This window comes from Lampetra fluviatilis, chromosome 63, assembly GCF_964198595.1.
Source record: "Lampetra fluviatilis chromosome 63, kcLamFluv1.1, whole genome shotgun sequence".
Classification (NCBI taxonomy): domain Eukaryota; kingdom Metazoa; phylum Chordata; class Hyperoartia; order Petromyzontiformes; family Petromyzontidae; genus Lampetra; species Lampetra fluviatilis.
Window position 1 is genome coordinate 4,063,658 of NC_136337.1, and position 13,496 is coordinate 4,077,153.

General features: G+C 46.6%; 1 protein-coding gene across 1 annotated transcript in view; it reads right to left on the bottom strand.

Moving 5' to 3' along the window:
- Positions 1–13,496, bottom strand: part of LOC144951683 (myosin-7-like) — a 33,675-nt gene that overhangs the window by 18,478 nt on the left and 1,701 nt on the right. Inside the window, exons 3-20 of the mRNA XM_078881977.1 lie at positions 12,293–12,492; positions 9,888–10,031; positions 8,584–8,740; positions 8,333–8,360; positions 7,167–7,263; positions 6,541–6,633; positions 5,737–5,800; positions 5,498–5,596; positions 5,260–5,363; positions 4,930–5,068; positions 4,109–4,227; positions 3,525–3,674; positions 3,137–3,307; positions 2,432–2,741; positions 1,244–1,311; positions 742–829; positions 487–604; positions 123–246 (exon numbers count right to left, since the gene is read on the bottom strand). Coding sequence (XP_078738103.1) covers positions 123–246; positions 487–604; positions 742–829; positions 1,244–1,311; positions 2,432–2,741; positions 3,137–3,307; positions 3,525–3,674; positions 4,109–4,227; positions 4,930–5,068; positions 5,260–5,363; positions 5,498–5,596; positions 5,737–5,800; positions 6,541–6,633; positions 7,167–7,263; positions 8,333–8,360; positions 8,584–8,740; positions 9,888–10,031; positions 12,293–12,487 — 2,268 coding nt within the window. The 5' untranslated portion in view covers positions 12,488–12,492. The remainder of the gene's footprint in view (positions 1–122; positions 247–486; positions 605–741; positions 830–1,243; positions 1,312–2,431; positions 2,742–3,136; positions 3,308–3,524; positions 3,675–4,108; positions 4,228–4,929; positions 5,069–5,259; positions 5,364–5,497; positions 5,597–5,736; positions 5,801–6,540; positions 6,634–7,166; positions 7,264–8,332; positions 8,361–8,583; positions 8,741–9,887; positions 10,032–12,292; positions 12,493–13,496) is intronic.

The following is a 13,496-nucleotide window of genomic DNA, read 5'->3' on the forward strand; positions in this document are numbered from 1 at the left end:
GTGCCAGGATGTCTCGGCATGGCTACAGTGTGGCTTGGTTGTAAAGTAGAAAAGAGGTATTGTGGCCCCTTCTGGGCAAATAAAGGATGATAATCATTATTTGAGGAGGCCCCCTCTCATACCTTGGTGTGTCCGAACTTGTACTGCGTGTGGTCGATGTCGAGGGTGGACAGGAGCTTCTCAGCCGATTTTCGACTGTCCATGAACTGTCCCTCGGGCACGGCATTCGGATTCAGGATACGGTACCTGTGTGGTGGTGGAGGGGGTGGGGTATGGTGTGTGGGGTGGTTGGATTCAGGGACATCCTCATCGCCGTGAATGATTCGGCTGCCAATGATGTTCATAGTGACCACAACGATGATGATGACATTTATAAATCATCTGATAATAAGAATGCTGATGTTGCTGAGACTACATCTGCTGATGACGATACTGCATGTGATGGGGACGATGATGACGCTGTATCTTGTGATAATGGTGACTTGCCGTTGCTTGAAGTCACCGTAGAGGATCCTGTTGGGGAATCCCTTCCTGCAGATACGGATTCCCTCCAGCACGCCGTTACAACGCAGCTGGTGCATCACCAGGGCATTGTCCATCGCACCTGGGGGGGGGCACAGCGATTGGGGGGGGGAGGGCGCAGGAAGCAGTGTGTGTATCATAGGTGCTCGCGAATAGCACTTGCCCCAGCAAGTCTACATAGGCTACACCGGTAATCTCTGTACAGGTGTGTGTGCTCACCTGGTTTCTTCTCCTCGTTGGGGATGATGCAGCGCACAAAGTGAGGATGCGTGGACCTCAAGTTGGTCATCAGCTTGTTCAGGTTCTCCTGCGAGGGTGAGAGTGAGTATACGGTCAAAAAGAAAGAGGAATGGTTGCCGGGTTCATAGGGCAGTGTGCCAGTCACTATCATCACCTCACCCTGTTGTTGATCTAATACCAGAGTTATGTTTACACAATTATAATATAATTAAGTTATGTAGCTCTTAAACGTATTTTGGGTTGTACCACATGTTTGTTTAGCACGACGAAGAAGCTCCCAGCACACGAAGTGAAACGTCGGATGCCATGCTGAACAACACAGTAAAACTCAGAAACTGAATTGAATAAACTTGCAGTATGTGGAGTAAACCGTTGATCGTCATAGAGAACAATATGCGGCACAAAATGAACACAATGAAGAACTTACAGCACAATCGACAAAAAAATAACATACGCAGTCGCATCTCCGTGATTTGCTCACCCTGTGCAGAGCTGACACCGTCTGGAAGGAAGAGCCCTTCTTCTTGGCACCCCCCTTCTTGGCGGCATCTACAGCGGAGGAAGGGGGCATGGGAGAACGGAGTTTCACACAGTTTCTTCAGGTTAAGGACAAGGAGGTCATCTCGATGTCATATCACTCTTCCCACAATTCCTGTAGTTGGAGGTGTAACGTCGACACATGACTACCATATGCCTTGAAGCTTCTGCTTGGTTTTTGGCTGCCAGTCTCTACCCATCTCACTAACTTCCCTCGTCCACCTTGTCCACGTGTCCCACCCTTGACAACCCCCTCTTTCTAATTATATCTGCAATTATTTTGTGTTATCTCATCATTAGACCTCCTTTGCCAGTACCAAAATATGATAATAGGGGGTTTCCCCTTTTTTCTGGCAACAAAACTGAAACCTTTTTACAAGGATTCATGTCTGCATTAACCAATCAGGGACGGCCGTCCCTTGGTGTGGACCAATCAGTTTCAAGGACAATGCATATATTATCATGGTATGTTTTTTGTTTGCATTTTGACTGCAAGTATTGTGGTCAATGCAGACATGAATCCTTGTAAAAAGGTTTCAGTTTTGTTGCCAGAAAAAAGGGGAAAATCCCTATTATTATATTTTGTGTTATGTTCTGTTACTAACTTCTAAATAGTTTACACTACGCTAATCCATCCCTCGCACGTATCCCTCATCGCAACCTCCTCTTAACTATATCTAGCGGAAGTCTCACTTGAAGTCAATTGAGCATCATTATATTTTCATGGACTGCCTAATGCTGTGTGGAAGATGCCTGCCCTGGTTCTGCACATGCAACTCTTGAGACTTTCCAGCTACCTTTGTCTTCTCCTTTTGCTTGTGAAACGTGGAACCCGAAATATATATACACTCGTGCCAGCTTGAAAACATTCATCCTCGCCTGCCTACAGTCCATCCTGCTTATCACTAAGATCTGGATACACACGCTATGTTGATGTCACAGTCACTTAGTGGCAAATGGTGGCTCCTCGTGTTATTGAGTATGTGGTTGAATGTTCGAGTGAGTGTGTGGGTGAATGAGTGAGCGAGCAAGTTGGTGAGCGATCAAATGAGTGCGATTACTCAATCGCACTCATATGATCGCTCACCAACTCAGAGCCATTGTAAAATAAAGCAAGATATAATTTGCTCACCAGCATCTGCAGCGGCGTAGTTCATAAACAGCACGGAGAGCAGCTTGAGTGAAGACTTCTGATAGAGCCCCACCACGGTCTCGTTGAGCGGGTCCTTGTTCTTGATGAGCCAACCCGAGATGTTGTAGTCCACCACGCCGGCGTAGTGCATCAACGCAAAGTGCGCCTCCGGCCTACCCTTGACGATGCGCGGCTTCTGGAAGTTGGCGGACTTGCCCAGGTGGTTGTCGTACAGCTTTGCCTTGAAGCTCTGGTCGGACGCCTTGGGGAACATGCACTCCTCTTCCAGGATGGACATGATGCCCATGGGCTACGGAGTACGCAGGCAAACGGTGTGGTCATCGATATTGTCGCCAATTGTCATCGGTCAAAGAAGCAGAAGCGGTAACAATTGCAGTATGAGGAACAGCATGATAATTATCAGCAGCAGCATTGTCTACTTTCACAACCGCACTACCACCACAATATTTACCATGATCATCGTCATCTACATTGTCACTAACATCCTTTATCAGCACGATCAATGCTGCCATGGTCATCATGTTATTCATGGTGGTGATGGATAATCATTACAATCATCATTGTAGATGATGATCACAATGATCATCATCATTGGCATCAAAAGCATCATCAGTGGTTGCATTATCATCAGTAGCAGTGTCTTCACTATCACCATAATCTTCATCAATTATCAGCGGCAGCCACCTTCTCGATGAGCTCGATGCAGGCCTGCAGGTCCATGCCGAAATCAATGAAGACCCACTCGATGCCCTCCTTCTTGTACTCCTCCTGCTCCAGCACGAACATGTGGTGGTTGAAGAACTGCTGCAACTTCTCGTTGGTGAAGTTGATGCAGATCTGTTCAAATGAGTTGAACTGCACACCGGGAGAGGGACACACGTATGGATGGACAGACATGGTGAGCTGAGAGACTGATGGACGGACAGGTGATGGTGGAGGTGGTGACATTTGCGACGGCGATGATAATGGTGGAGTCTGTGGTGGTGGTGGTGGTTGTGGCAGTGTTGGTGACAGTAATGGTGGTGATGAAAATGGTGCTGGCAGGTGGCGGTGGTGGTGGTGGTGTCCTCACGTCGAAGATCTCGAAGCCAGCGATGTCCAGCACACCGATGAAGTGCTGTCGTGGGGCCTTGGTCTCCAGTGACTGGTTGATGCGCACGACCATCCAGTTGAACATCTTCTCGTACACGGACTTTGCCAGTGCACCGATGGAATAGGACACCTGACAGACGAAGTGGCGGCCGGTGGGTAAATATATTGATGGGGCACGGAAGTCCATGGGGTTAGGGAGGGTGGGGAAGTTGCCAGGAAGAGCCCTAATTGACAAGTGCATAGAGAGTCCCGGGCTCCCCATTATACCCCTAATTTATTGTCCTTATTTATACGAGATGAGAATCAGAGGAGACCTGGGTAAAAATACAACAGCCATAACTAAACAATACAAATATGATGCACATAACAGGAAAGTAGGGGATGAGTACAATTATATGAATCAGGTGATAAAAGTACATACATTTTGATCATCATGACGAAATGCTGAGGGTGAACCGTGGATATGATCTTTATGATAATTCATGGTGGTGACAATGATGATGTCACAATGTATTCAGAATGGAGGTTTCGCTTTCATTGGAAGTTGTCATCAGAGCCACCCACCTGCTGCACATCCTGACCCTTGGTCACGTACTCGTTGCCGACCTTGACCCTGGGGTGGCACAGGCCCTTGATGAGGTCGGCCGAGTTGAGGCCCATGAGGTACGACGCTTTGTCGGCGTCTGTCAAAGGCAAAGATCCCCCCCACGTCTTTTTATTAACACGTTCCAACGTTGGTACATTAGCCCTGTCCATCTGTCTGTGCCACCACTCCCCCTTGCTTTAGACACAGGCCCACGTGTTCCTCTTTGGCTTTTTAAAATCTCAATTGTGCTATCCGCATCATATTCATTTGTAATGGGAGGGTCATGATCACTCATTTAAATATAAACACTTTTCTTAGAAAGTATTTTTGCTATTAAGGATACCAGCCAAATTGATCGGTTACCAAAAACTTAGAAACAAGAACCCTACTGAAAGCATTCGCCAGTGCTCAAAGGACCTTACTCGTGCAATGTCAGCTCATGACTTTGAGGACTTGGGTGTTCCATACTGGGCATTTGTAAAGTCTCCTCATGATAGCTTTCGTAACATTAAAAATATATATTTCTTGTTAATTTTAGTGTCCCCAAGTGCCCACATGACCCTGTTGTCTCCCCCGTTCCAGCGAGTCCCAGTGTGCCCTTATATGGTTCGTTCATTCGTTTCTCAGTCCGCTTGTCCTGGTGAGGGTTGCAGAGTCAGCACGTTGAGTAGGACGGTCCAGAACACCCTTTCCCTGGCGACAGACTAGCTCCTCCTGGGGAATTCCCAGGCGTTCCCAGTGCAGATATGCGTGTCCCCGCATATCCTCACGTCCCATTTGTCCCCGCGCGCTTCCATACCCTCAGTGCCGTCTGCCTCCGCTTGTTCCTCTCGCTGCTTCTGCTTGAAGTGCATGTTGCCGAAGTGCATGATGGCTCCCGTCAGCTTGTACACGCTCGCTTTCTCCTCCGCTGTGAAGCCCAGGATGTCGAAGGCACTCTGGGGAGAGGTGCAATCATCATCACCACCACCACCACTACCACCCATCAACATCATCACCCACCAGGAGGAGGAGAAGAATAATGGGGGTGGGGAGCTGCAGAGGAGATGAGAATGAGAAGGAGGACAGGCAGATAAAGCAACTAATCATCCTCTCGGGTGGATAAAATGAGGAAGAGGAGGAAGCTCACATCCGTAGCCATGAGCTCGTCTCCGTCATCCATTCCAGCCACGGTGACCTGGCCCTGGCTGATGAAGGAGTAATCGTACGGGTTGGTGGTCACCAGCAGCATTTCTGGGGACAGGAGAGAAGGGAGAGAGAGGGGGAGAGGGAAGTGAGGAGAGAGAGGATAGAGCAGAAAGAGTGAATAATGGTGACAATGGTGGTGGTGAGAATGATAGTGGTAGTGGTCGTGTTGTTGTTTGTACCCAGGAGCTCAGGTTTCCTCTGGCTCAGGATCTGGTAGAAGATGTGGTAGTTGCGTTCAGCCTTGAGCTGGAACGTAACACGAGATTTCTCCAACAGATCTGATGGAAAGAAAGACAGTTAACGCAGATAAGACAAACGTAAAGACAGGTGTACAGTCAAGCAGAAAATAGGGAGGGGTTTGGGCATCAATAGTTCCGACAGTGTGAGAAAGATCCTTGATGGAACCGCATGGACTCACAGGTTTCAATGTCGGCGGACGCCAGTTTTCCAGTCGTTCCGAAGTGAATGCGGATAAATTTTCCCTGGACACGCACACAACAATATAAAGATTCCCGGTGTAACCTTTAACAGTGAGCACCTATGAAGTTCAGAACAGCGCACGAGGGGTTTGGTGTGTTTAGCACCACGCCTTCACGCTAGCACATAGAGTCGGTGGAGGATGAGCAGAAGGGGAGAGCTGCAGAGGAAATGAGAAGGAGCACGAAGCAGTGATTTGTCCCCCTTGGTTGTACCTAGGCTATATATCTTGGCTCCTCTTGTCTAATCACATCCTTATGCTCACCGTCTCGAACATTTAACGCCGTCGTGGTGCTCCGCCTTCGGAAAATGCAGCCACTACAGCTCTGTAGTGGCCCTGCAATATTATGTGCCTGCTATAATTAAATAAAAATAAAATGTGGAACGTAACTAAAGGCATTTTCGTAAAATATTGTTTTCATTTAAACCGTGTTTTAAATAAGTTTAATATTTGACACTGTTGAAAACATCTTATGGTGGTTGTCAAGGGGACTTCAACTCGTAGCTTTGGCTATAGGGCGGGCGGGTGGGTGGGCGGGCGGGGGGTGGAAAGGCACCCCTTGCCCCCACGCTAGTTACGCTACTGCCAGGAGGACGGACGGATAAATAGCACGCACACACAAATACGAATGCATTACATGGTGGCACACTGAGAGGGGAAGGGGTCGTGCGTCAGGTTGAAGGTCATTAACAAGGGCAGAATCAAGTGGTCACGACAGGTGTCAACCCTATCAGAGAGACTCACGAATCGGGAGGAGTTGTCGTTCCTGAGTGTCTTCGCATTGCCGAAGGCCTCCAGTGCAGGGTTGGCTGAGACGATTTGATCCTCCAGGGTTCCCTGTGAAGATCACAGCAGTGTTGGTATGTGTAGTGGGTTTCTCATAAATGGAATTGGCCAAAAATCCCAATTGAGCAGCACCCTTCTGAACGTGAGTTGAGGCTAGTGACGCTTTACTGGATAAAAAAGCCATTATTATTTGCACAAAAACTTGTGCTTTTTGTAACCTTGCCAATAGCATCTGCTAAGCCAGAAACATTTGTTTAACAAGCCTGATTGCTGATGATACCCAGGAGGTCGAAATCAGTCGAGGGTTTTCCTGGTTAAACATGCTGTGGGATAATATTGGTTTGTAGATCCTGATGACGGACTAAAATATTGTGTGTGTATGTAGCGACATAATTGAATTCTGCTTTTATTTGCTTCTACCCATAATTATTATTTCTTAGGTACCTGTGAAAAGGACAGTCTCCATTATATACATTTTCCCCTCATGTCTCCCTATGTTTTTCATATTTCTCCGTGCCTCCCTGTGTAGTCTTGTGACCCTACGTCTCCCCCTCATGTCTTCCCGTGTCTATCCCTCTCCTCACCTTGCTAGCGTCACGCTTAGTTCCTGCTGCAGCGATGGACGCGAAGTACTGGATGACACGTTTCGTGTTCACAGTTTTCCCCGCTCCAGACTCGCCACTGTCCATCACAGCGACGGATACAAGCAGAAATAAAACAAGAACTCACATTTGTAATCCACCCGTAATGTAACAAATGGCTCAGAGTGAAGAATTAGGTAACGGTGGAAAGGAATGGGAAACACCGAGCAAGGGAGGGATAAAAGAAGCAATTAAGGGGGTTGGAAGGCAAAGTTGAAGAGGTTATTTAGGAGAGGGTTGGAGGGAGTTCTGGTGGTGGAGAGGCAGGCAGGGGTGAGGTAAACACAGACAGGCAGACAGACCCAGACATTGAAGAAGCTTTGCTTTTTTTGCATGTCAAAGACTTCTTAAAATGCCTATAATTATTACTTGGATACAAAGTACATATTTCGCGAAAGATCATATCTGGGATGGAGCACAATTTCTACCACACTATACTGGATCGAATTTAATGTAAACAGGTTGATTAATGATGAAGCACTCACTGATTCGCTCCTGTCACTTGTCACCAGCAGTCAAGACACTTATCACTTTTGTCACTACTGCCATGGGAACGGTTCTTGGCCTTTCTCTCATTGATTCATCCACCCATATTGAGGACTCGGTCTAACAGTGAATGCGGGCCCATGCCCTTGCCAACTGGCCATTGGCTTGTCACTTGTAAGATGCGTCTGCCATTCTTCCACTGCGATGGTGGACATCTACTTAGGACCCCATTCAAACCCAAAATAGCCTGCTCTCGGTTAGCTGATAAGATTGCAAGCGAGAATCTTATCATTGCTTGCTGAGGGTGGTAATTTTGTGCTGGCTGTTCTACATGATAGCATTACAACTGTCTGGAACACAGGGCCGATTCCACAGGATTTAACAGATGCCTTGATGGTCCCCCTTTTTAAAAAGGAGGACCATACTTATTGTATCAACTACTCGGGCATTTATCTTGTCAGTGTGCCCAGAAAGGTTCTGGCAAAGATTATTCAAAATCATCTTTCCAGGCATGCCGAGTTTCTGAAGCCTCAATATGGTTTCCAATGGCCAGAGAGACAGACATTACACCCAAGAATTTCCCACAACTCAAAGTGTGCCCTTTGCGCTATTTTGAAACTCACGTGATCAGAACTGACTGATTTTCTCTGTCTGTGGAATGTAAACCAGAGAGACGGTAAGACAGATAAATCGACAGGAGAGTGTACAGGTTTTTCGGTAAATATTCACAGATAGGTGGATGGCGCACGTATAGGGACTGGCAGACAGACGTACTGCGCAACAATGTGAACATTTGCAGGTGTCTTTGAATGTGTTGTGTGTACACATACCCATGGGCATGTGCTGGTGTATATGTGTTTGTGTGTACACGTACCCGAAAGCATGTACTGGTATGCATTGTCAGAGATGGAGAAGATGTGTGGAGGGGCCTCCTGCCGTTTCTTGCCCCGGTACGCGTTTACGCACTGCGAGCTGTACACGGGCAGCCACTTGTAGGGGTTCACCGTGACACAGAACAGCCCCGAGTACGTCTGCATGGACCATACAGATACGCAGATAGACAACAACAGCCACCATTCGCCACAATATGGTGATGATGTCACCATAGCACTTGTGCCAGACTCGGTACACTTTGATGCCATGTGAAGTATCGAAGGAATATAATGCTGCTCGACTAAATCAACGCTTCCAACCCGGAACTGGTAATGAGCATAGTCTTTGCTTCTGACTAGGAACTGGTCATGAGCACACTCCTCCACTGTCTCCACAACTGCCCGATTGCTCATGGAGAGTTGATGTGGAGTGTTGATGACATAACATAATCAGGCAAGTGCTTTGTTTTAGTGGGGCTGATTTTAAATCCTACGTTCAACAGCAGTCTAAAACTAGTTCTTAAAGTGAGCAGCAACTACCAGATAATCCCTGTAAATAACCTGGTTGAAAAGTAGGGAGCCATCCCTTGAAGGCACCGAGGCATCAATTAGCCTCCCTTTGTATCTGTACCAGATGCAAATTCCTCTGGAACAGCCAATAAAAAGCCAATTTTTTCAGCCATGGAAAGCTCTAACTATGTAGTCAAATAAGGTTTTAAATAGTGAAGGAGGCAGACGACACCCCAAGGTGATCTGCAAGTGTCTCTGACTCCTAGCCACGAAGCTTTACTTGGGTCTGCTCACCATAGAGGTTCTTAATGATTATTAGCATAGGATCAGTATCCCTGAAAGAGAAAAAAATAAATCATAGTCCTCGCCTCTTGATGGCATCGTATGCTATGATGAGGTCAATAATTCAGAGATGTCGGTCCTGTTGGATTTCCCGAGACCTCTATTCAAGCAATCCTTACATAAATGCTCAGTAAATTAGCAAACCTGTTCCTGGGGGTCGGTTACCCCACTGAGATCTAATGACCCTCTCTCTAATCAATCAATCTATAAATCATCCCACTGAGGCTCATACCTCAGTGGAATGATTCGACTGACTCCCCTTTATTTATTCATAAATACTATATTTCTCAGATCATTATAACAAATTTTTCCCTGCATTTTAAAGCAAAAGTTAGGGGTGCCACTTATAATGTGGTGTGTATGACCAGACTTTTATAATTTTATGGTTTTCGGGTGCTTCAACTTTCCAGAGCATCTTAAAATCCGGACAATATGCTAATATCGAGGCACTCACGTAGATCATCCATGCCGCGTAACGCTCTTTGAGGTTGAACAGCACGGACGGCTCGTTGAGGAAGGTCAGCATGGCCATGTCCTCGATCTTGTCGAACTTGGGCGGATTCATTTGCATCACGTCCACGTCCTTCACGACGACCGTCTGCGTGCACAGTCATGGAAGAAACGTGTGTTTGTGTCTTTGTCTATATGTGAACATCTGCGTGTATATATGTCTATATCAAGTAGCAACCATTTCGTGACCCCTAAATGCCCTCTAATTGCGGTTACTCATTCCTCAACCCTTGCATGCCTTTGCTATTTAAATCAGTGTTCTTCACTAATTTTCAGCGGGGGGCCACTTTCGCTGATAAGACATCATCAGTGTGAAGGCCGCCACACATTTGAAACGATTGGGGTTTGACAACATAACGGGGGGTGTTTTCACATTGGTGTATTGTCGGGGGCCGTACATTAATGGCAGTGGCGGCTCCTGCAAAATCTCTCAGGGGGGGCAAATGTCTGGATGATTGATAAGGATAAGGTCCACCCATGCAATGGATAAATTAACAGCTTAAGCATGTAAAGGCAACTTCACTTCTTTAATATTAATGAAAAATAAAGTGACTCTTACAATACATCTTGTTTGTTTCTATACTCACTATTAAAACAAACCACTCAGGTTTATTTTATTAAAGATTCCACTAGGTGGCGACAAATTATATTGTTGGATGAAACGTGCTTACGTATGATGACGTAAGCACGTATGATGACGTAAGCACGTTAGGGCGAGCCCTCCCGGAACCCATAGAGAATGCATTGCAGCGCCCCCGTTCGAAAAAAAAACATCTTTGAATGTAAGTCTATGGGACCACTCGGGGCGATTCTCAGCTGGAGGGAAATCGCCCAAAAAGAGGCGGTACTCCACAGAACGTAGCATGACGCTGATTGGACTATATCCAGCGGCACAGTGACGGCTAGCGTGACTCTGTGGTTGAATGACATTGGTGGTGCGTCGCCCAATCGCCCTAATGAAGAAACCGCCCCTGATTAATGGCCGCGCTAGAGGCCACCAGGGGCTGCGAGTTGCCCGTGTGGGCCTAGTGATGAAGAAAACTGATCGAAATCATTCTATTTTGTAACTGTTTTTTTAACTATGTTAAGCACCTCGAGTAAAGGCGCTGTATTTAAAAAGAAAATAAGGATCCATCTTTATTTTTGCATTGTGCCTTTCATGAAAGGATCTTTAAGAAGTGGAAATATTTAATAAATTACAATGTCTTAAATCAGAAAACGCAATAAATACAATATAATACTGATATGAACGTGGTTACACCAGCCCACAGGGAATTATTGTGTCCGTCGTGCAGGGAGGGGCTGGGTGGGGAGGGAGGGGCTGGGTGGGGAGGGTGGGGAGGGGCTGGTTGGGTGGGGAGGGTGGGGTGGGGCTGGGTGGGGGGTGGGAGGGGTGGGGCTAGGTGGGGAGGGGCTGGTCACCCCGTGGTGTCCTTATAAAACTCAACGTTTAACCTACTCACGCCGGCTTGTGCCCGCCCTCACAGTCGGGCATATTTACGGAATACACCACGCCGCCGTTGACCCTGGCCATTGACCGAGCAACCCAACGTTCCTACCAGCTCGCTCCGCAGGAATGTGTTTTACAAGACTACGAATGCTGTATCATCGACACGAGTGTTTTGTCTTAGTTTCAAAGGTATCCTCACTTGATTATCATAGTAGTTATTCTACAGTTTATGGGCTCAATCGGCAAATGTACTCTAACCATTTGGATCATGAGCACAACTGCAAGCTGTGCTGTAAGAGGCCGACTCGGGACATGGAGTCAACAATTGTTTTAGGTAGGCGGGGGAAACCGTGTTCATGTAGAGCTTAATATGTCAGAAGCAGCACCTTGCAATCAATCTTGCACCAGCTCGGAAGCCAGTGCAAGTATCCCAAATGAGCAATATGTTCATATTTCTTAGTTCTCGTTAAAATATTGGCAGCAACATGTTTCTTTCCAAATTGTAGTCAAGCAGTAGCATGACTAAATACCAGAGAAAAGCACATTATAGTAATCTAAGGGCATGTCTGTATGTATATATATGTATCTAAGTGCATACCTGTGTATATGCACCTCAGATTATCACGGTTGGCAACGTACGGTGCGAAAGAAGTTCAACATACATATCTATGTGTATTTTTCGATTTAAAGCTTTCGTGACTGCAGGGATTCATCTTCTTGGTTCTTTCGGTAAAGTCACGTAGAAGGGAAATAATAAAATAATAAAAATAAAACATGATAAAATAATTATAATATATATATGCATGTGTGTGTGTTTGTACCTAAGTGTATTACATATATGTGTTTCTGCTTCTGCGGACATCTATGGGTGTGTGTCCATGCGCGTGTGCAGAGCTCACTTCGCCATCCGCCGTCTCCACGGTGTATTTTCCATCCTCCACGCTCTGCACGAGGGCCTTGATGAACTCGACTTTGGGGTGATTGACGAAGACGTTCTTCTTCATGTCGAAGGGCCGCGTCTGTGCCTCCAGACGCTCCTTATCCGACTTGCGCAGGTAGGGCGCCGCCTCTCCGAACTCTGACAGGTCAGCCATCCTTGCTGGGGGTGTGCATCATCATCGACATCATGTTCATCATCATCATCAAGACCTCGATTTACCATCTGATTAATATCACCCGGATTAAACATCCCGCCCTACCTCATAATCTTCCAACGTTGATTCCACGCTTGTGTGACTGCCCGCCTTGACCTTTTTATGCCTTGGAGGCAAATATTTCCCTGGGGGCTTATTTAATATAATATGTCCTGTGATAAAGGGTGGAGGGGGGGGGCAATATTCACCACTTTCAGCTGGTGCAGAATGTAACGGCTAGATTGCTGACTGGCAGAGGTCGCAAACGGGTTTTGATTCCTTACCCGTACACGTACCCGGCCGCACCAAGGTCGCAAACGGGTACCCGTACCCGGGTAGCCGGGTATCGGGTAGGGTACGGGTATCGGGTACCCGGTTGTGACCTCTGCTGACTGGTTTACCTCGATAATGCCATGTCAGGCCCATACTTTGTGGCCTGCAGTGTCAAAGCATCTTACAGGTAATTTTACTGACCTACGCAAGACGTTACACGATCAGGGATTGGGTTATCCACATGAGCCTCATGGCTTTGAACCCCATATCTTACTCCGCTCCAGTGACATCAAGTTTCAAGTTTATTTTGTTGAAGTAATTGCTAGAGGTACCCAGAGTCCAGTGAAAAACTCAAGTGCTCGAGATTTTGAATTTGTGGTCCCTACCCTATGAAAGTCTACCTCTACAGATCAGATAGTGTCTTCATAGAAAAATGCAGTCAATATTAACTTTTTTTACTTGACTTTTCTTTGTTTTGATTGATGGCTCACAATACATTTTTTTAAATTAATTCAGATTTAATTATATCTGGACGTGCGTTCAATAATTGAGTGAATTTCACATTTCGGGAGGGCTTCCACGTCTCTAGGTTACCCACCCTTGCGGGCGCGTGTGCATCATTGTTCGTATCATCATCATCATGATTAGTAACAACAAGCACCATCATCATAAAGAGCAAAGGGTGGAGCAGTGGCAC